At 50.9% G+C, this 22756-nt stretch overlaps 1 protein-coding gene across 2 annotated transcripts in view; it reads left to right on the forward strand.

Moving 5' to 3' along the window:
* The window catches only part of DRC1 (dynein regulatory complex subunit 1), a 37467-nt gene that overhangs the window by 13015 nt on the left and 1696 nt on the right, over nucleotides 1-22756 (forward strand). Inside the window, exons 5-14 of one of the 2 annotated variants that reach the window (XM_040993947.1) lie at nucleotides 4784-4921; nucleotides 5840-5926; nucleotides 7180-7302; nucleotides 12907-13046; nucleotides 16352-16486; nucleotides 16808-17043; nucleotides 18208-18308; nucleotides 19179-19268; nucleotides 19680-19766; nucleotides 21918-22207. In XM_040993947.1, the coding sequence (XP_040849881.1) occupies nucleotides 4784-4921; nucleotides 5840-5926; nucleotides 7180-7302; nucleotides 12907-13046; nucleotides 16352-16486; nucleotides 16808-17043; nucleotides 18208-18308; nucleotides 19179-19268; nucleotides 19680-19766; nucleotides 21918-22207 (1427 nt within the window). The remainder of the gene's footprint in view (nucleotides 1-4783; nucleotides 4922-5839; nucleotides 5927-7179; nucleotides 7303-12906; nucleotides 13047-16351; nucleotides 16487-16807; nucleotides 17044-18207; nucleotides 18309-19178; nucleotides 19269-19679; nucleotides 19767-21917; nucleotides 22208-22756) is intronic. The other variant, XM_040993948.1, reaches the window with a different exon arrangement.

Genomic DNA, 22756 nt, shown 5'->3' on the forward strand with positions numbered 1-22756 from the left:
TATCTTTATTGCTTCTTTGGATGTACAGAAGTTTCTCAGTTTGGTGCAGTCTCATTGATCAATTTTTATTTTAATTTCGTTGCCTGTGCTTTTGGTATTATTATGAGGGAAATGACTGTCAAATCCAATGTCCTGAACCTCTTCTTTTAGAAGTTTAACAGTTTTAGTATTATTATAAGGGAATTTATTGTCAAATCCAATGTCTGGAAGCTCTTCTTTTAGGAGTTTAACAGTTTTAGGCATTACATTTGGGTTTTTAGTTCATTCGTAATTCATTTTCTATGTGATATCAAAGTTTAGTCATTCTTTTGCGCCTGACTCCAGCTACCATGTGCACATGGTAAGCTGTCCCTGGGCCTGCCTGGGCTCTGGGGGCTTCTCCCCTCAGGGTGAGAACACCGAGGGGGACAGTCACGGGGGCCCGGGCAGGCACAGGGCCCACCCACTGCCATCAGTGGGCAGGGGATGGGATTGGAGGGGGCGTGACCTTGGGCCTGGGGGCTGAAACCTCTGGCAGCCTTCTGGCAGCTGGTGGGTCTTAGGCCAGGGCGTCTCCATGCTTGGATCCCTGACTCCAGCCACTGCGTGCACATGGTGAGCTGTCCCTGGGTCAGCAGGCGGAGCCTGGCACCAAATGGCACGCTGGCCACCTGGCCATGAGCTCTGGGGTTTTATTTCTTTAAATCGCTGCTTATGTAGCACCACGTTGAATCCACTGTGCTTCTGGGAAGTGAATCAATCCTATAGATTCCAAACGACAGAGTAACTTTTCCCTTGAAGAATTTGTAATCACTGAACAATGGTAACCACCGAACACTAGTCCATGCAAAACCTAAGACTTGGGGCTTGTCTAACAGGATCATATCCTATTACCTGACATGATGGTGGGTCACATTAGACAGAGCCACAACATTAACAAGCACGCCAGAGAACCATATCCGGAGGTAGATTCTGTGCGGGATGTGTGGGCCAAACCCTGTGGAAATTCTAGCCCTACATGTTAGTTCAAGAGTTGGGGTGGTGATGGACTAAGTTAGGTGTGACCAAGGAGCCTGCCATCAATCACAGGTTAAGGAACCGACAATAGTTTGGACTGGTCAAGGCAGCAGCACCTGAATGTGCATCCTGAATAGGGTATGGGGTGGACTGGGCTGAAACGTTCACCAGCTCATAAAAGGCCAAATGGAAGGCAGACTACGCTGGGCACTGGCCTAAAACCCAATCATATGTATCAGAACTGGGTATGGGAGTGGATCAAGTGGTGGAACTTGGGAAACTCCCCTGGTGAGTCATAGCTCCTGCTGGTGAACATGTGGTCCAGACCTGGGGTTCGGACAAGCTGCACAAAGTAGCTCCAACAGTTGGCTAATGTGTGAATAGGTAATAGAACAAGGTGTACCGGGCAGGACTGAGCAAACCTTAGCCCACAAATAAAAATAGAAACCAGGATGGAGCACAGGGCATTCTGAGCTAGGATCTTGCACCTACTGGTCTGCGTGAGTCAGGGACGCAAAACCACAGTGTCTAAGGCAGGGGTCGGGACAGGTGAGGGGCTGTGCCAAGCTGAATCAGAGCAACCACTGGCATGTGCATGATCTATGGCTGGGAACAGGCCTGGTTGGGGAGCTAAGGGGACACCCTAGCTGGGTTGAGCTTTCCAATAAGGGGCGTGTGGGCTGGAATAGGGGCTGTGTTCTGAATAGGAAACGGTTGTAGTCTCCCTTGGCACAAGTGTGGACTGGGACTGGACACACCTAGCCGGGCCAGACTCTAACACCTTCTGGTGTCCTGGAGGACCAGGGTAGATGTGCGATGGACTAGGCTAGGTCTCAACCCCTATTGAGCCGTGTGTGAGCCGTACGTGGTTACGGACGAGCCATGGCTGGGCTGAAACATCCAACGGCAAGAACCAGTTTGGGTTGAAGGCCAGTCAGGAAAAGCCACTGTTCCTGCTAGGACAGGAGGTGAACTGAGTAGGGCTGGCTCATGGACCCCCTGGTATGCGCAAAATCTGGCATTGGGAGAGGTTCTGATGGAGGAGCCTGGGCAACTCCTCAGGCAGGACACAGACCCGGCAGGTAAGCACAAGAAGCATGAAAGCAAACAGCCCAGAACAGGCCATGGAAAGTTTCCCATTGGCATACATTTGGCATGGGTTGGGGGAAGACCAGGCTGGACGAGTTCATGTCACCCACTGGCGAATCCAAGCACCAGCACAGTGTGGGTCGAGCCAGGTTTGGTCGTGACAAAAACCAGTGCACATTACAGAATGCCAAGGTGAAGTTACCTGTACCAGATGTGACCACAGCGCCCAAGAGCACACATGAGAACCAGGAAGGGAGGGGGCGGAGCCGGCAGGGGGAATATAGGGGGATTCCCTTGCTGGACAGCTACTCCCACTGGAGAGTGTGAGCTGGGATGAGGGCAGACCAGACTAGGCAGGGCTAAACACCTGTGGGCCTCATGTGGACTAGATCAGGGAAAAGTCAGGCTGGGCTGATTGTTCCTACTGGTGCAAACCACAGTTAGGAGGATAGTTTGGGCTTAGCCGCAGCATCAGCTGGCAGAAGCTGGCACTGGGGGCTAATTCCATCAAGTTAAACCACAGAACCACCTGGAGAGTGCATAATCCGGGAGTGGCAGAGGCCTGGGAGGGAAATAGTGGGCTCCTCCCTCTTGGGTTACCACTCCTACGGGAGGGCATGAAAACTAGGACAGGGGCTGGGGTGGCTAGACAGAGAGGCACCCGACAGCATCTGTGAGGGCTTGATAGTTGAGCTGGTTAGATGGAACTAGGCTTTAATACCCATTGACATGTATGAGAGCCGAATGGGATGTTGAACAGACTGGACTAGTATGCTACACATACTGGCAAACCAGGGTAGGGGGCAGGCCTGGTGGGGATTATGTGGGTTGCTCCGACTAGGCTGCAGTTCCTACTGGTTTATGTGAGGATCAAGTATGTGCTGGGCGAAGCCAGGCTGGACTGCAATACCCATTGGATCCAGTGGAGGACAGAGCTGGAGACAGGACTAGCCCAGCAACTGCAACCACCAGCTCATTGGGGCAATGGACTGTGCTGGGCCCTGTACTTGCTAGTACATACAAGAATCTGGTCTGGGAACACCTTAGACAAAATTTCTTTGGGGATGCCCCCATTCGAACTGCTGGGCTCAGAACCCTAATCATGAAAAGACAGAGGACAGAACAAGTCAATCAACCACCTCAGCTATATGTTGGCAGTGAAAAGCTGAGCAAACAGAGACTCTATGATGGACTGTTAATCAGTGGATTCTTCAATGACCTTATCGTGCTTGGAGTGGTGAGATTGGCAGCAATTTATAACTGTTGAACTATCAAAACCACTTGAGCAAGACCCTTGGAGCATGCCCCACATCCGGGACCTGGGGTGGGTGGGAGACTGGGTGGGGCTTCTTCCTTAAAATCCCCCTTTACCTCAGATATGTGAAGGAAACAATATGGAATAATAGTCTTACCCATTTTCCTGTAGCCCTTGAATGTTTCTGCCCTAATTAACTATGTAAAAATTGTCAAAAATACAATTAAAAAAGTAAAAAACAAAAAAAATCATTCTTTTACACGTGACTATGTAGTTTTCTCACAACCTTTGTTAGAGAGACTGCGCCTTTTTCAGGTGTAGCCTTGTCAAAAAAAACAGCATTATATCACTTCTGTAGGGGGTTTGTTTCTGGGCCCCCTCTGTTCCACTCCCTTGGTCTCTGGATCTACCTTCGTGTCAGTGTCAGCCCTTCTGCAGGACCTCGGCTCAGTGGGGTGTGTGAAAGCCAGGGAATGTGAGGCCTCCATTGTGTTCTTTGTCAAGATCAGTGTGGCTCTTCAGGGTCCCTTGAGATTCCATCCTGATGTGACATTAGTATGTCTTTATTTCTGCAGAAAATGACATTGGGACTTGTGATGGATTGCCTTTGACTGTAGTCCACGGTGGGGAGAAAGGACAGTCCCCAGCACTGGGGGTTGCACACACACAGGATGTGTGTGTGTGTGTGTGTGTGTGTGTGTGTGTGTGTGAGGTTTTTCAATGTACAGGTCTTCTGCTTTCTTGGTGAAGTTACTCCCTACTGTTTCATCACCTTTGATGTGACAGTAAGTGGAGTTATTTTCTTAATTTCTCCTTGGGTTGTCCATCATTTGTGAATAGGAGTGGAACTGGCTTTTGAGTGTTGAGTTTGTGTCCTACAGCTTTGCTGAATGTATCAGTACTAGTAGCATTTTTTTTTTTTTTTTTGTGGGTTGGACCTTCAGGTTTTCTATGTCACCTAGGAACAGAGGTGATTTTTCTTTTTCATTTCCAATTGGCATGACTTTTCCAGTGGTAAGGTTTTGATCACAAGAAGTGATTTTGTAGTGATTTTGGAATGATTTCCACCTACTAGATGCCCTTTAGTGATAAATGTCGCCTCAGGTCTTATGTTCTTAGGGATTGGGACTTGGAACCTGGGACACTGACTCCTCGGCTGGGACACACTAGGCTTTCTGGGAGCTGGCAGGGAGATTTACAACAAAGGATAGTCCAAGAGCTTGATCCTGTTCTGACTGTGCCCTGAGCCAAATCCTGCTTCTCCACCCATCTGCTTCTCCTCGGGCATCCCCAGGCCCTTCTGAAATCACTTGTTCTTTGCACAGTTTTAATCTCTGGTGCTTACAGCCCCAGATGAGCAGGAGCCAGGGGACACTGTGCTTGGCACCTGTCACTTCTGTCTCAACTGATGAGCCATCTGCCTTCTACATGTTCCTTTTAAAGGAGCTGAAAATAAAAGATGATCAGTATGTGAAGGACTTGAAGAAACAGTCTGATGACATCTGCCTGCTGCTGGATAGGATGGAAGAACAAGTGAAGAGCGTAATGAAGAGCTTCCGGCAGGAGCTGCATCACATTGAGGTGACGGCTGGGAAAAGGGGCCTGCTCTCTGTACCCGGGAGACCTCTGGGGAGAGGGGCTAGGTAGGTCCTCGTGATCTGATATGCCTGCTTACTAATTTATCTACTCACTCATTTCATTAGTCAACAAATAAGCTTCAAGGGTTTGCTGTGTGCCAAATTCTGTTGCATGGGACAGGTGCACAGCCATGAAAACAGTGAGGGCCTTGGTGGGATCTGTGTTATAGCTAGGCAAGAAGCAGCTACATTACCCAGTAGCTATCTGAACAGGTGGTAGTAAGTGCTTTGAAAGAGAACAAGTGAGGGAAGGGGATGGTGGGGGAGCTAGGGAGGCTGTACCCCGCAGGCTTGGGTACACTTGAATCAGTTATTTCTGGATGGCAGTCAGAGAGGAACAGATAGAGTGGACAATGCCAAATAGCATTTGAAAATTGATACCGTGAAGTTAAATGCCATGTTGAGGTTTAGGTCTTTGCAAGACGAAAGAGAGCCAGGAAGGTGGGGACCTCCCTCCCTCCCTTGAGGTCATTTCAGACTCATTTCTGCATGCCCAGACCTCTGCAAGCTCCATGTTGCCCTTTGCTTCCTGGGAACTTGGCCGTGGCAGTGCACCAACCCTAGTCAAGGTCGGGTTGCATGCCAACCAGGGCTCTGGCCTCCCTCCAGCTGCTGCCTACCTCTGGCTGACAGTTGACTTGTGGGCAGGTTTCCTCTTGCCGTGTCTGCAAGGTCTAGTCTTTCTAACACTTGATTTTTCTATGCAGCTCTTCCTGCAAGCATTTGGTTGTATGAAATGTGGCAAGTTCACACTTGAGATCGACTTTGTATATGGGGTTGGCAAACATGAAAGTCCTTTTATACTACCAGGAACCGCCTACACCAGGCAGCCCCACAGAGCCTTGTTCCTTGTTGGTTGTAGAAAGCATTTGAGGTGGAGCGGCAGGAGCTACTGGCCAGTAATAAGAAGAAGTGGGAGCGAGCGCTGCAGGCACACAATGCCAAGGAGGTGAGGCTGTGGGAGGGTGCCTGGGCAGATCCGTGGAATCTTGGCTGGTATTGACTATGACCACATTTGTCAGCCTTTTTTGTGCCTTGGGTGGGATTGCCATGGCAGAGTCATATTGCCACACTTCACCTATGATCAGCCTTGTGGAGAGATCTCTTTTGAGGTATTGGGAACTACCTTTGTAGCCTTCCAGAGGTTCCACGGTCTTGTCACTGTCTCCTAGGAGATTTGCCTCAGCCATGGATATTTGTGGTTCACAAAAGTGTTTTAAAACACATCTAAAAAATATTTATGGGACCTGTGTCATGGCTCAACAGGCTAATCCGTCACCTGTAAGCACCAGCATCCTATATAGATGCCGGTTCATGTTCTGGCTGCTCCACTTCTGATTGATCTCCCTGCTGATTACCAGGAAAAGCAGCAGAGGGTAACCCAGGTCCTTGGGCCCCTGCACCCATTTGGGAGACTCAGAAGAAGCTCCTGACTTCTGGCTTTAGATAGGCCCAGCTTTGGCCATTGCAGCCATTTGGGGAGTGGACCAGCTGATGAAAGATATCTCTCTGTAAATCTGCCTTTATAAAAAATTATTTAGTTTTATTTGAAATGTACACAGACACACAGATCTGCCATCCATTGATTCATCCCCCTTGTCCCATCCCAAATGCCTGTGACAGTCAAGGCAAAGCTGGGAGCTGAGCACTCATTCTGGACATCCTACACGAGTGGCAGGGACTCAAGAACTTGAGCCATCACCTGCTGCTCCCCACGATGCTTGTTAGAAGGCACTTGGAATCAAGAATAGCCTGAACTCCAACCCAGGTACTCTGATATGAGATGCAGGCATGCAGGTGGCATTTTAACCACTAGGCCAAACATCCGAGACATATTTTTTTGAAGGGTGTGGAGTTATCACTTAATGTCAGAGACGCACAGAACAAAGAGACGTGGCTTTGCCAAGATCCGGTGGATTTTTTTTAGGCATCTGCACATCTGATTGTGTTCATTTTTCAAGGGAGTATTCTTGGCATTTCTACAGAGAGAATCCCATTAAAGCAATATGAGCCGTGATCTGAGAGTTCAAATCTGTGCTTAGGGCTTCCAGAAGCCATTAGAATGCCTCTGGGGCAAGGAGGGGAAGAAGATTTGAAACCGTCAAACCTCCTGTGCCAGCAGGTGCATCAGGGCCACCTGAAGAGCGGAGCTGGAGCAGGGATGGTCCCTCACCCCACTCCCCTATCTTCCTGTGTCTGCAGCTGGAGTATCTCGTCAATCGCCTGAAGAGGGTGGAGGACTACGAGAAGCAGCTGAACAAGCAGAGCATCTGGGACTGCGAGGAGTACAACATGATTAAAGTCAAGCTGGAGCAGGATGTTCAGGTGCGGCCGTCGCTCTTGCATAGGGCCCGGGGGAGTACCTGTGGGTGCTTCAGCATTATCGCCTGCCCAGGATGTTCTAGAGATTAAATGTGCAATAGCTGTTTACCATCGGACTTGCTGTAACTCAGCTTCTTGAAGAAGAGCTTGTTTTAGGAAGCCACTGGAGCTGGGCTGCCAGGATGCCCCAGGAGTCCTGAGGCCCTGGTAGGACTGAAGCTTCTAATGGTTAGACCTAACGAGTATGGAAGAGGGTGTCCCATCCAACAGATGTCATGAAGCTGAGTGCTTGTGGCTGTCTCCCATGTAGAAGATGTGTGTGTGGGGGCAGCCAGGCCATGGGGGTGTGTCCTACAGTGGGAGGAAGTGAGATGTTCTGGTTTTCAAGATTTCTCTCAAGCCAAGGATCTGTTTCAGCATCATCTTGGAGAAATGCATCTCTAATGACATCCAGATGTAGTACAATTACATCTCAGTAGCCACACTCACAGATTCATTTCAGGGTCAATGTAGACAAATGTTTGAGTTCCCACCTACTCTGGAGCTTCCTGCCATAATGTTGGATTAAAGACCCCATTAGGCTCTAAGTGCATTTACCAGTCTGGAGAATGTGCTCAGGTTTTCCCATTTAATGTCACAGAGTTGGAGTTAAGATGAAGAACCATGCCACGTCTCTGATAGGGGTGGGCTATACCTGTTAGGGTTTTCCTGAAAGCAGCTTTCTGAATGTATATAGCAATCAATGTGGAAAAATGACATACTCTTGGCCTCGAAACAGGGAGCTGTATGTTACCTCTTGTTCTTAAACCAATGTTCAGATACTTGAATGAAGCCAGAAATTCTAGGACATGGAGAGTTGGGGTGGTGGTGAGTGAGATGGGAGGTGAGGTTTAGCCAGGGAGCCTGAGACCCCTTCACCCTCCTGGATGTCCCTGCCCAGATGGGCTGACACTAGAGTGTGTGGATATGGGAGGCAGCACATGGAGCCTTTCAGGCTGGGAAACAGGGTGTAGCTCTTTATATCACCGTTCTTTCCTGTCTTAGGTTTGGCCAGAGCAGTACTCATTGCCCTTTCACTGGGGGGTGGGGGATGCATAGTTCTGAGACTGCCCACCCTGCACACACTGGATATTTTAATGCCTCCTGCTAGTCACAGCTCCACTCACTCGACATGTGCATCCAGTGGCACTGATTCTACCAGGAAGATGGTAGAAATCTGACATAACTCAGCCTAAAGTGTGCTCTACCCAGCTCAACCTCAGACCTGTCACAAACCACCACAGTGGACAAAGTCTCACATGTGATTTAGGCTGAAGGTCAAGGTGACAGTAACTGGCGCAGAGGGACGCTCAGGAACCTAAGACATTGGAAAGGGATTTTCCCTACCCTCTTCTGCCACCCCCGGATAAAACTGCTAGAGGCCATTGGGCAAGGTGATTCATCTTGACCTGGGGCCTTGCACCTCAGGGATCGTGGTGTGATGGTCCCTTTCACCTTCAGACATTGTTAGCTTCAATCCCAGCATGTGAATCAGAAAAGATTTCAATGTTATTTTTTGTTATCTTATGTTGGGCAAAGTTCAGAGGTAAACACAGTTAGAGCCCTGCTGCCAGGGGCTTGTTCCCCATTGAGTAAGAGCACAGGCTGTCATGGTTGTGTCAGAAAGCATGTGTAAAAGCAAGGACAGGCAAGCTGTGCTGTGTGCTGGACAGGAGCTGGCTGGGTTGTACCTGGTTCTAGAGGGTGTCCTGTGTGCCTTTCCTAGGGCTGAGATTGATGGCAGAAAGGCCCATGAGGGCCCCTGGAAGCAGGCAAGCGGGGTGAGCCGGGGATTTGGAGAAAGGCTGTTCTAACCCTTTCTTGGGGAACCTCTTTCCATGGGCCTGCGAGCAGGAGCTGGCCCTCAGCAACAGAGGAGTTTGGGTTGGCTTGGCCCTGGAGAAAAAGGGGCCAGGGTGGGCAGCGTGTGGGTCCATGAGCCCTGCGGGATGTCTGCAGCAGGTTTAGTTGCAGTCTCTGTGCATTGTTCACAAACGCTGGACACCGTGTTGGATCCAAGTCCTGGTAACCTATTTGCAAAATCACATCTTTGGATCCTTGACTGGTGAACACAGGTGTTGAGTAAAAGCCATTCTACTTTATATATATATATATACAACTAAATCCCATGTCCAACAATCAGGGATGATTCTGGATGGAAACTGCAACACGAGGTGGTTAATAGTAACATCAATGCTACTAAAAGGAGCCTGAGCCGAAGCTGAGAGTAGCAGTTTGGAGGTCATGGTTTGGGCTGCTGCTCACTGCAGGCTGTGTACTTGAAGGAGCCACAGGCTGTGACCAGGTCTGGGGGTGCCCAGCCCACACCGCTCCTAATCTAGCATGATTTAAGATCTTTCATATCACAAAGAAAAAGACATAACTCATTTCCTTTAGCTCAGTGTTTTGTTAACTGTGTTTATGTAGGTGGAATACTTGAAATGTTTCATCAGTGCTAACAAAGATCATGATGTCATTGATGCTTTTTACCTTTTAGGATATTCAGGTTTGTAGGCAAAAATATACATAATCCATGTACACTGTCATTATTATTAGGATGGAATCATCTGCCTTTAAGATTGAAGCTCATGAGAGGTCATGTGGTAGGGCATGCTCTCGCAATGTTATAAAAACTGTCCCACAGCGTAGGAATCTGGGAGGTACTGTCAGTGAAAGGGCTTAGTGAGATGCCATAAGGGGGAGAGCGCCCTGCAAGTTATCTGAGCAGGTGTTGGATATCTGGGTCTTGGCTCCCCACCAAGACTGCAGGAGCCACTTGTGTCACCCCCCAGCCCTTTTTTGGGCTGTAGCCATCTCATGGCACAGTGACCTCCCTTGTGTCCAGCCCATGTGTGTTTGGTGTGTGCTCTGGGTCTTGCCCATTTGGTAGGGACCAGAGCTGGGCCTGTTAGTGGCAGCAGGGCTGGTGCCATTCGCAGATTTGAGGGTATAAATCTTCACAGCTTTCCAAAACAGCAAAGAAGCTGACATCTCCTTTCTCAGATGTCATTCAGGGACAGCTCAAGAAGGAGTGCCCAGAGCCACTCATCCTGGGGCCACCTCAGGCCACCCAGGTCATTGTGCTTGAAATGAGGCTATGCCGTCAGTTTCTCCCATTGGCCATGTAGGATTTGGTGCACGTCAACATTAAATTTGGGTGGACAGAGGCAAGTGGAATTTCCCATAGCTCCCTGCTGTACCCAGAGTAGCCCCAACCAAGGGCCACCCTCTTCCTGGGGGCTCTTGGCTCTGCCCTGCCCGATGTCAATGCTCATGGTGTGTGGGGAGCCAAGATTTGTGTCCACAGCCCGTGGGAGCATGATCCACACTCTGCCTCACTGCAAACCTTGGGCCTCGTCATGTCATGTCTGAGAGTCTCCCTTAAAGAAGTTTGATACATAACTTATCCCAGCATTATTTTGTAACAGTGAAAATGATCAAGACAACATAAACATCCACCTGTAGGGAAATGATACATGTTAAGTAGTAGAACATATAACAATGTTAAGTGATGCTGAGAAAGCTTTACTAACATGGACGTTTCTTGTCACATTATCTAGTGAGCAGGCAGGCTGTAATAGCGCAGACATAGTTTTTTCCATCTTGGAAGCTGTCAGGAGGGTGAGGTGCCAGTATGTTCACTGAGGGTGCCTTTGGCACTCTGGGTCATTTTCCCTCCCTCCTCCTCTGTATCTTCACTGTCTTTTTCATTTGCTGTACTTTCCAAATTTTCAACAGTGAGTGAATATTGCTTTTGCAATGAGAACAAATATTTACAGCGTGGAGTGTCTAACTCAAAAAAGTATATGTAAAATGGACTAAGTGAATAGAGACATTAAGAGATGCAATAAGGTGTCCCCAGAGGGACTGGTGTGTCCACTCCTGGGCCATCTGTTGAGGAACAGATCTTACACTCTTGTGCTCTACAGGAGATGTTCCAATATTTGTCTCAGAAGGGAGACTAAGGTGGTCTCGCAATAGGGGCAGGCATTTTGCTTGGTGCTTAAGACACCCACATCCTATATTGGGGTTCAATAGCTGGCTCTGGCTCCAGATTCCAGCTTCCTGCCAAAACAGACCCTGGGAGCAGGGGTGATGGCTCTGGGAATGGAGCTCCTGCTGCCCAAGGGGGAGGCCTGGGTTGAGCTCTTAGATCTTGGCTTTGCTATCCCAGGTGGAGCTGGCCTTTTGGGAAAGTGAACCAAGAGGTAGGCATTCTCCTTTGCTCTCGCTCTGTCTCTATGCCTCCAAATAAATAATAACAACAACAATGATAACCTCCTCTGCAGTAGTTAGTAGAATATGCTTAACCAGTTCCTTCAGCACGTGGCGGTCATGACATTCCACACTGAGTGCTTGAGTGACTCTCCTGCCACCTGCTGCTGCCTCACCTCCTAAGCAGGACCTTCCATGACCCCAGGTGGGGTCATGATGGCTGTGGGCACTGTAGGTGTTCCTGGCCTGGTCGGGGTACCTGGAGGCAGCGTGCAAGCACAAGCCTGTGCGGTTGGATCGGGGCTCTACCTGTGATGGCTTTCTCTTTCTGACCTTCCCACCTGGGCTGCCATGGCCCTACCGCAGCCTTGCTCTGTCTCAGCAGCGGTCATGGTGACCCCTGCCACTGTGCCTGCTGGGTCATTTCCCAGCCCTGCTTCTCTAACCATGTTTCCCCAACTCAAGGAGATACCACCGGGTAGTCTCTCACAGCCGGCCCATCTTGCTTTCTCTGTACCTGCTGAGGTGCTGGTGGCTCTCACGTGCCCTCTTTCCTGCCTCTGTTTTCAATCGATTTTCATTTTCATGGTGCAGGGGGAGGAGAGAGAGAGAGCACATGGGAGATTTTCTGTCCTCTGGTTCACTCTCCAGGTGTCCACAACAACAGGGGCTGGGCCAGGCCAAAGCCAGGAGCACTGAATCCATCCGGGTCTTGCACATGGTTGGCAGGAACCCAGGTACTCAAGTCATCACCTCTTGTCTCCCAGCATGTGCCTCAGCAAGAAGCTGGGACTCGAACCCTAGACATTCGGATGGATGGTGGAGTATGGTGTCAGAATGCCCCCTTCACCCTAGGTCTCATGTTGCTTCTCTCCAGCATGCTGTCCCCTCAGGCGGCAGATGACTCCCACTCGCTGGTGGCGTCTCCTGGTGATGTCTTCCCTGGCCACCACCTGCTCACCCTGGAGTCTCTCTGTCTTAGTTCACACAGCTCTGCTTGCTTCTCAGCCCTTGGCTCCACTTATGTCTGGTCCCCTCTGAACCAAGTGGCTCCCTACTGGTCCCGCAAGCCTGGAGGATCAGACCAGGAAAGTGCCGGTTTCTGGGGCAGCAGCCTTGTGTGTGGCGGTCTCAGTGGGTGTGTTCCCGTCTGCCAGAGGTGGCACCAAGTTCCTCCTCCTCAGACTTGACAGCTCCGTGAACTGCCACAGGTTTTCAGCTTGGAGTTGATTGTATTTAATCCGGTTGGCCCTCGATTGGCCTCTTATGATGGATTTCTCTGGTCCAGGGCTGGGGCGGATCTCTAGGGTTCTTCTGGCCTGGTTTCAGCCTGCTGTCCTCCTTCCCATCCAGATTCTTGAGCAGCAGCTGCAGCAGATGAAAGCCATCTACCAGCTCAACCGCGAGAAGCTTGAGTACAACTTCCAGGTGCTGAAGAAGCGAGATGAGGAAAATACGGTGATTAAATCACAGCAGAAAAGGAAGATCAACCGGTGAGCATCTCAGGCCCTTCCGTGAAGCCTTTACAAAGATAATCAACCCCTATTCAGAGGGTTTCTGGAAAAGAAAATGCATCCAACAAGAAAAGTCCTTCTTGCTCGCCCCTCTGCTCTTGTTCTGGCCTCTATCAACTTCATTCATTTGTTCCCGCTGGGATGTCTTTGCCCATGTGCGACCATACAGCCTCACTCTTCTCCTTCCCTTACCCAAATGCCCGTGCTCACTGCTCCGTGTTCTACATCCTGAACTCCTGGTCCAAGCTTACAGAGCTTTCACGTTATTTCTTTCTGCTTTTATTTTAAGGTTTATTTGATGTGGTAGCCTAGTGGCTAAAGTCCTGCCTTGCATTCGCTGGCATCATATGTGGGCACCAGTTCGTATCCCGGCTGCTCCCATTCCTATCCAGCTCCCTGCTTGCAGCCTGTGAAAGCAGTAGAGGATGGCCCAAAGCCTTGGGACCCTGCACCTGTGTGGGAGACCTGAAAGAAGCTCCTGGCTCTTGGCTTCAGCTTGGCTCAGTTTCAGCTGTTGCGGCCAGTTAGGGAGTGAGTCAGAAGACTGAAGATCTTTCTTCTCTGTCTCTCCTGTCTGTAAATCTGACTTTCCAAGAAAAATAAATAAATCTTAAAGATTTATTCTATTTGTTTGAAAGACGCATACAGAGAGGTCTTCCATCCATGGATTCACTCCCTAAATGACTGCAACAACCAGAACTGGGCCAGATTGAAGCTAGGAGCCTGGAGTTTCTTCCCTATCTCCCACATGGGGAGACCTGTTGCTTTGCAAGGTGCATCAACAGGGAGCTGGATTGGAAGTGAAGCTGCTGGGACTCAAACCAGTACTTATATGGGATGTCAGCATCACAGGTGGTGGGCTTCTCTAGAACCCCCTCCCCCACAGCTACTTTGTACCCCACTGTGTGGAGATACTGTGAGTGACTGCGCCTGTCTCTGCTGGTGGACACGTGGACATGGCTTCGAGTCTCCTGCTGCTGCATGTGTGGGCACCAAAGTGAGTGCTCAGGGCAAGGTTCCCGGCTGACCTTGTGCACAAGCTATAACTCATTGCCTGCTGTTTCCCTTCCCTTCCTTCTCCGCTGCCTTTCTTCTTTAAGACTTGTCTTCTTAGTTCCTGACAGCACAAGGAATGGTCATGGGATAGTGTTTTTGGAAGCATTCTGCTGGGTGTGCCAGCTAGAGGAGCAGCATGGCCCTGCGGTGTTCCTGCAATGGCCCTGATGCTTCTCCCGATCAGCTGTCTCTCTTTCCACTTGAGTCCACAGCAGTCTCCTGCCCTTGCTGCCCACTCCCTGCCCAGCTCCTGATCATGTCTGTGACCTGACCTGTGTCTCACTTCATGCGAGTTGCTGTAGCCGGACACCAGGGACTGGGCAGTTTGTACAGAATGGGGATTTTCTGCTGGTGGTTCCACTGATCGGCAGGTTCAAGGTCAGAGCATCGGCAGGGTTGCTTGTCTGCCAAGGGCTGTGTCATCCACAGCGGAGGGAAGCTATGTCCTTAAGGAACTGGAGGGTAGAAGAGCTCATCAGGGGCTATTGAGTGCTCTTATGTGGGCCAGGGACATGGTCAATCCATAGGGACCTGTTATACCACAGCAGGGCACTTTTGGGTGTCACCAGCACAGGGGCTGTTCCATGGACCTCATTCTAACAGTTTCAGCTACTGAGCTGCTTTCCTTTGTTTTTTCTGGCCCTAAAACATTTGCTCTTCTTTCTGGTTCATTCCATTATCGGACCCTTTAGTGGGTGGCCCTTTCTGGCCTGATGATCCTTGAAGATCCAGACCAGTTTATTTCCAAGGCCCGGGCCTGGCCATCTCCCTGTGCTTTCTGTTTTGACTGCACCTGCACTGCACCTCAGTCTCAGCATCACGGTTCAGCTTAGAGCATGTCTCTGTCACCTCCCATGTGGGTCTTCAGAGGGAAGCCTTGCCCACATTCCCAGCCTCGCTGTTCCTCGGCTCAAGCCCCTGCTGGTCACTAGAAACTCTTCATTTCTTCGTTGAGCCTTCTCTTGTGTATTATTTTTTTCTTTCCACTCCCCTTCCTGAAACCTGGGCAAGACCTTCTGTTTGCTCTTGGAGTTAATTTTCGCTGCAGTGACTTCTATGACAGAAGGATACATAAACGCTTCCTAACTGCACTGGTGACTGTTTCAGCACTGACTGTTACCCCTGTCCCTGGAGAGCTTCTTAAAACTTAGCTGTAGCTAAGAAAATGCAGTAGAGGTGTTTTTTTTAAAATTATGTATGTATGTATGTATGTATGCATTTAAAAATTTTTCTTTTTAACTTGAAAGGCAGAGTCTTACAGAGAGAGAGAAGGAGAGACAGGGAGAAAGGTCTTCTATCTGCTGGTACATTCCTCAGGTGCCCACAGTCACCAGAGCTGAGCTGATCTGAAGCTGGGATCCAGGAGCTTCTTTTGGGTTTCCCACATGGGTGCAGGCTCCCAAGGCTTTGGGCCATCCTCGACTGCTTTCCCAGGTCACAAGCAGGGAGCTGGATGGGAAGCAGGGTGCTGGGATTAGAACTGGTGCCCATATGGGATCCAGGCATTTTTTTTTAATGACTAATATATTGAGAGCTGAGACATATGAGAGAAACAGAGACAGAGAGCCCCATCCACTGGTTCACTTCGATGCCATCTGCTCCCCCATACAGTTTGATTTTGTTTGTTTGAAAAGTGTTTATGAAGGGACTGCTCTGTCAGGTGCAACACTGAGCCTGTAAAATTAGTGAAGCTGCAGTTTCTCACTTCAGAGATCCCAGTTTGGTGGCATCTGGGTGTATAACTAGATAGTTATAAATAGTTAAGTGATGGCATTAGGGAAGGGTTGGGTGTTGTGGGAGGGGAGAGCAGGCAGTTCCAGGGTGTCCTTCCCGTCCTTGTTTCAAAAATGAAACAAGCGTGCAGATTGTGACCATATACTAGTTGGGTCAGAGTGAATGTGCGGGGTTGGGGTTGGCCCCGAATGTGCACATGCTATGTGTCAAGGACAGCTCCTTGGCACCATGGATGAAGAGATTACCTCCCATGGCTCTGGGCTCTTGGACTGTCTCAGACACACCTAGTTCCGCACAGTCCCACTGCCTGCCAGGGTCCCCCCTTTCCTTGGTCACAGTGGCAGCCATATTCTGGAATATATGAGAGGTTTTCTGCCCTTGCACAAACCCATACCTGGGTCTGCAGCAGCGCTGAGTAAGGTGGGGGAGAGGTATGTCCATTGCACCTGTGTTCAGTTGTAGACGGAGTCTCCCTCTTTCTCCTCCTCCCCCAGTCTGCACGACATACTTAATAACCTGAGATCCAAGCACGCCAAGCAGGTGAAGCAGTTTCACGAGGAGAACCAGGCCTTGACGATGGACTACAGACGGCTTGTGCTGCAGTTCAAGGAACTGCAGAAAGCCATGAGGTACAGGGGCCCGGGGCCCCTCTCCTAGGATAGAGTGGAGAGAGGTGGTGGTGTCAGCGCTGTGCTTAGACCCGATGTGTCAGCTATGTTGGAACTGACCCAGGGCTCAAAAGAGGCCAGTGGGCTGTGTTTCCTTGTCCCTTTATTCCCAGGCCATCTGCCTTCTGAGATGTGTCGGGGTGGGATTGGCAGCGCTGGGACTGCCAAGAAACGACCTAGAAACGACCATGGCAGTTATTTGCCTTGCTGCCAATTAAAGGCACCCTGATCAAATCGAGGCCTGGCATTGGCTGGTCACACACCATGACTACTCTTCCTCAGGCATTTTGATCTCATTGATGATGAGAAGTTTCAGGAGATCTGGCTGATGAACGAAGAGGAGGCCAAGGATCTAATAAACCGAGCCTTTGACGTCGACAGGATCATCCACACCCACCACCTGGGGCTTCCCTGGACAGCACCTGATTTACCCATCCTGAAGAATGTGGGGCCGATCTCTCAGAAGCGGCAGCACAAATCAGCGGCCCAGATACTGGAGGAAGTGCTGATGCGTGCAGGTTACCTACCATGGAGCCCGGGAGGGCGAGGGGCCTCCGAGAACATCAAGTACAGAGTGGGGGAGCTCGGAGATCACTGAGTAGCTAACATGGCCCCCCTTCTTTTTTTTTAAAATACTGTTTATATAGTTGAGAGGGGCGCACACCCATATGGACCACCAAATAGGGTGGGGAGGGCCAGATATGGAGGAAGGTGGGTGAGACAAATGTTTCAGTTCTTTTTACTTTTTTCCTCCTGTGTCCACAGTGGGGAAAAAGGAAGTAGCTGCTCCTTGCTGTCAAACTACATCAGCACCTGGGGATGGGGAATGATCATTTGATGACACCATAGGGATGCCGATGTGGGGAAGAAGGTGTCACTTGGGTGATTTGATGTTTCTGGGAGGTCATTGACTTTGTGACACCAGGTTTGAGAAAATCTTCCCAAGGTCTGTTGGCTGACCAAGTCTACCTTAGTGCGTCGACAGACCCAGACCACTTACTGCAGAGCTTGGCTAGGAGAGTTATCCAACCTGTTCTGCTTTCTATCCTTTGAAGAGGCAGTGTCTTCTGCTGACCTAGATGAACTGGTTGTCATGTCCCCCATGTGTGCCTGGGCATGCTGTCCACTGCACAGGCATCAGAAACTGAGGAGGCCCAGTCCTGATGCAAGCATTCCAAGGTTGGACCACATATCTTGCGATTTTTCCCTGTGGCCAAGGTTTGAGTCCAGAGGTCTAGTTAGGGAACCTCCCAAGAAACTCTGCCTGGGGTGACCTCAGATTTGACTCTTGCGTGTGCCAGCTGGTGTAGGGTCTGATTCAGTTTATCACTGCACCAGCCAGTGCACATACCGGTGGATGCAGCTGCCTGGTTAGTTCTGCCCCTAGCCCCATGTCTCGCATAAACTGATTGGTGCTACAGCCTAGCCTGTCCTGTCCTGCATTCCCATTTGGCTCTTGTGCACACCCATTAAGGGAAGGCTGTGAACGTTCTCAGTTCTGACCCTAGGGCCTTCTCTCCCTCACGCAGCAGGCTGTCCCAGGACAGTGCCAGAACACCCACGGCATCTTCATGAAGCCTCTTTAAGGATCGAAAGTCCTTAAAGTCCTTTCTGAAAGTCGACAAGGCCCGGAAATCACTTTCTTCTGCTTTTTTCCATTTCTTCTCCATGACCTTCTCTAGAAGAGGAAGGAGCAGAAGAGATGGAGTCCTACCTGGACCTGCCCAAGCAAATTTCAGCCAAGACCACCAGGAAGATCCTGATGCTCTTGTGTGACGAGTCGGTGAGGCTGGGCCAGGGCTGCTTCTGGGGACCACGCTGGGCCAGGCCTGGCCTGGGGTCAGCAGTAGGCAGTGCTTCCCCTGACCATGCCCCGGGCAGCAGGCCTGAGCAGCAGCACTGGGGGCAACATGCCAAGCTGGTCCAGTGGACTGTGGCCCAGTCCTGCTAACATCTTGCCCATTTTGAAAGAGATGTGGCATTGGGTGCCACCCTCTAAAGGGGCCAGCCTGCCTGTGTCCTTCCTCGAAGGGTACAGTTTAAGGATGCCCGAAGTTTGGTAGGCTTGCACTCCTATATCATATGTCCACAGTGTCCCTTGGCTGGCTCAGCCGGAAGTCGGATTGTTACTGGACATGCTCAGTGTTGATTTGGAGTTATGGCTCTGTAGTGGGTAGCAGTGATGGAGCAAGGATTGGCACTTTCCCTGGGCACAATTGGGTGTAGCTTTGTCTAGTTCAAGGGCTAGCACTTGCTAGCTGGCAGGGCCTCCCCTCCCAGTGTGCAGGGCAGCCCGCTTTGTTGAGAACAGGTACCCAAGTCCTACACTTCCTATGCACAGTGCTCTGATATGGCGTGTCCACATCCCTTTGAGCTGTGGTCTCCTCTGCTTGCTACCCACTGCTGTGAACTGTAGCATCTGGGGGGCTGGGAACCTGTTACTTGCTCAGACTTGGACTGCTAAGGGGTGCCTAGGTGCATGCCCAGTGGCAGGTGAGTGAGAGAAGTTGGTGCCTTTCTTGAAGTGGAGCCAGTCTGGACTTGTTCCAGCATGGGCTGCACAGGGCCCCCCTCCCTTCCTGAGAGTCTGCGCCAAGAAACAGGTGTAGGTACAACTGCCTCCTGGAAGTCTGGCTTTCCCATGCCTCCCCAGGGTTTCCTCATTGAGAGCAAGCTGATGAGCCTATTACTACCTCTGGAGACGACGGAATGCTACCTGCTGCGGTTGGACGCCATCTTTTCAGTGAGTGCAAGGGGTCCCAGGGAATCACCCCCACATGTGTCTCAACATGGGAGCCAACAAGGGTCTCCCAGGGAGTGGCCGGGCTCTGTGCCACACAGCCATTGGCCGTGTCATTGGGAGATGGCCTGTCCATGATCCTGTTCCACCTGCCAGCTCTCCCTTGTGCCCAGCTTTCATTATGGGGCTCCTTCCTTATACCCCTAAACTCAGGCATGAGTGCTGCTTCCCTTAGCCTCCTCACATTCCCCACATTTATTGTCAGTGTGGTGGGCCCCCTTCCCCATCCTGCTCCCTACCTGGGATGAGGGCTGTGGCAGCTTTAAGGTCACTGATGGGGACACACCAGACTTCTGCTGCTTCTAGCATCCCGGGCCCAAGGCCTCAGAACCCCAGATGCCATTTCTTCTGCAGGCCCTGGGAATCGAAAGTGAAGACGATCTGTACAAGCTGGTGCACTTCTTCCTCAAGTACCGGGCTGAGCACCTGTCCTCCAGCCAGGTGAGGAATCCTCAGTCAATGGGAGAGCCCTTGGGGGTGTGGCTGACTTGGAAGGGTCCTTCTGGAGAAGTGTGGGTAGGGGGAAGTGGGGCATCTCATGGTAAGGATAGCAAATGCGACTTTCCTGTTGTTGTTCTGACTTTCTCTGTTCGCAAAGAAAAGAGCAGGGGGCAGGGGCAGGTGAGATGCTTTGGTGTTCAGAGGCCCACCCAGGAGGTCAGTAGAAGGCACTGTGAGGTCACTTCCTGTACACCTGATCCCACCATGTCCCCTGCATAGCAGGTCCATTTGCCGCTCCCTTCTCCACTGTAAGCCACGTCGGCCATTCAGAAGAAGTTACTGTACTGGCAATGTGAATGTTAAGTTTTAATCTGAAAAGCAAAATTGGCATTTCACACACTTGTTCTCAGGATTGCTAGCCTCAGCGTGAGTATCCCGATGTGTCTCCAGGAGGAGCTGATAGGTGAACAAAACCGAAAGCCATGAAGGAAAACAAGAAAGATGTACCAGTGACACCCGAAGACGTTCTGCAGAGCCCAGTCCCGATGAGCACACTCAGGAGGCAAATGCCATCTGGTGAAATGAGTATTTTGGACTCTCAGTTCAGGGCTAGTTTCCTTGCTATATAAAAAGCTCCTGTAAATCAATATGAAAATGACCAAGAATTCATTACAGTGCATGATAGGGAAGAATAAACACGTCTTAAAAGAGGCAATACAGAAAGGTAATCGGGTTCCCTTATCAGAAGAGAAGCATTTTAAACCAAAGCTGCCCACATTCCGTTTTTTCCCCCACCTGCCAGGTTGTCAGCCTGCCAGTCTGCCAGCTTCTGTGTCTTAATCTTCACCCCAGGCCTGTCTCCCCTCCACTACCAAGAGACACAAGTGCAAAGTGGCGACCTAATATAGTGCACCAGTGAGAAAAGGGGTTCCTTCACAGGGACAGTGAACATTTCCCATGTGAGTGGGGGCCGCCCTGGGTGAGTGGCACCTGCCGGGAGCAGCCCAGGGTGTAGCCCCTGGGGAGAGAGGAAAGACCAAGGCCAAGGATAGACATGTCCCTCCCCCACTGTAAGTTTGTCCTGGAAGGTAGCACCTCCTTATGGGATTTCACATCTCTGCGGTCATCACAGCATCTCTCCCTTTCTGGTCCTAGTTGAGGCACAGGTGTATCCCGGGAAGTTGGGCCTATCAAAGCCGGCAGGTGAAAGGACTGATGCCACAATGCAGAATTAGTCACAACTTGCAGCTCCCCTGGGTGACTCACTCCCTGCCTCACCTCCCCACATCAGGAAGATGACTGAGGTGCTAGAAACAAGCAGAGTGAGATGTTCCTGACGGGCCTGTCACTTGTAACCTCCGCCGAGCACGTTAACTGCAGAAGCGTATGCCCTCTCCCCTGCACCTGCCCTTTGGCCCTTTTCCTGTGGCTGCATCTCAGTGCACTTAGCTGACGTGTGGATGACCTTCCTCGCTGTGGCGTGGTTTGACATGGCAGAAGGTCGAGAACAAGCTAGACAGCTGTGGTCAAGGAGCTGGCATGCCGTGCACCTGCACAGTGGGGTGCTGGGTGACTGTGAAAACCAAGGTATCCTTAATGTACTAGTGTGGAAGAAGGACCCCTCCGTTTATCGACAGGGGAACCGAGTTGAGTGCAGAGCTGCATGTGCAGCGCAGGCCTGGTGTAGCAGGAGCTGCAAGGCCACAAAGTGGGGTGTGTAGTTTTCTGTCTCGATGCCCAGGGACATGGGATGAGAGCAACTTAGGAACATTTGCCTGATCCCCGAAAGTAAACTGGACAAACTTCAAGACAGGAGTAGGAAGCAGTCTTTTCTAAATCGAGAATCGACAACAAAATTAATTTTGTATTACGATCTGAGTGGTATTTATAAAACTTTGAGAACAATCACTGAAAAGCACTCCTGGGACCCCAACGTGGGACGGGCACCCTGGCACTGTTCAGAAGCCCCTCACCCACCGTGTGCCTCCCACTTCCTTCCCCTGTGTTAGTCTCCATACTCATGTCCAAGGGTAAACGTCTGCTTTGGCAAAGTTTCTGGAAGTTTCACCCTGTGCTTTGCTTTCCCGCCATGCTCGGTGGCTGTATGTGCTGGTGTGTCCCTAACCACAGTGTCTGGGCTCCCTTCTCTAGATCACCCTCCCGGACCAAGTGAATGAGGACCGTACAAGCATGGTGTCAATGCTGGAGCAGCTGAGCTGGCTGTCAGGGGCAGAGCATGTGAACCTGGCATTGGCCGAGGAGGAGGAAGAAGAAGAGAAGGAGAAGGGGGAAGAGGCTGAGCAGACAGCGCTGGAGGGGGAGGAGAGCCTGGTGGAAGGGGAGCAGAGAGAGAAGGAGAGCCCGCCTTCCCCCAAGCTCATCCACCCCAATGAAGTGCTCAAGGTGCTGGAGGCCTTCGTCATGGGTCTGAGGAAGCCCAGGTGGGCTGTGATACTGGAGCGGGTGAGCTGGGCAGGCTGGGAGCCTGGCAATGGGCAGTGAGAGGGCAAGGGACTGCTGAGTGAGAGAGCTGAGGGACCAGGAAATGAGTGTCCAAGAGTAGAACTGGAAGGACCATTGGACATAAGAAAGAAATGGGCTGTGGGGGTGATTGGCACTTTCTTCACATCATTCAGCAAGTATTTCCTGGGTGTGCCATGTACAGGCATCCTGGGCGTGACACCTGGCCATGACAGCGGTCAAGGTGCAGCACCAGGTGTAGCATGATTCCTGGGCAAGTGACCGTCTCCATCTGGTGCAGCAGCAAGGGTTCTGGAAGGAGACAGCTCAGGAACTGGGTGCTGCCGGGTGGGTTGGTAGGGCAAAGGGTCTCCCAGCATGTAAAGGCCCAAGGGGAGGCATGGCTGGCTCGTGCAGGATGGCCACCGAGTCACGGGTCTGGGAGGCAGGGTCATCTGGTGGGGAACTAGCCAGTTGTGAGAGCACCTTGCTTGCCACCTGCGTCTGCCATCCCCATCTCTACTGCTGGG

The sequence above is a fragment of the Ochotona curzoniae genome, unplaced genomic scaffold (assembly GCF_017591425.1).
Source record: "Ochotona curzoniae isolate NIBS_2020 unplaced genomic scaffold, NIBS_Ocur_1.0 contig_883, whole genome shotgun sequence".
Classification (NCBI taxonomy): Eukaryota; Metazoa; Chordata; class Mammalia; order Lagomorpha; family Ochotonidae; genus Ochotona; species Ochotona curzoniae.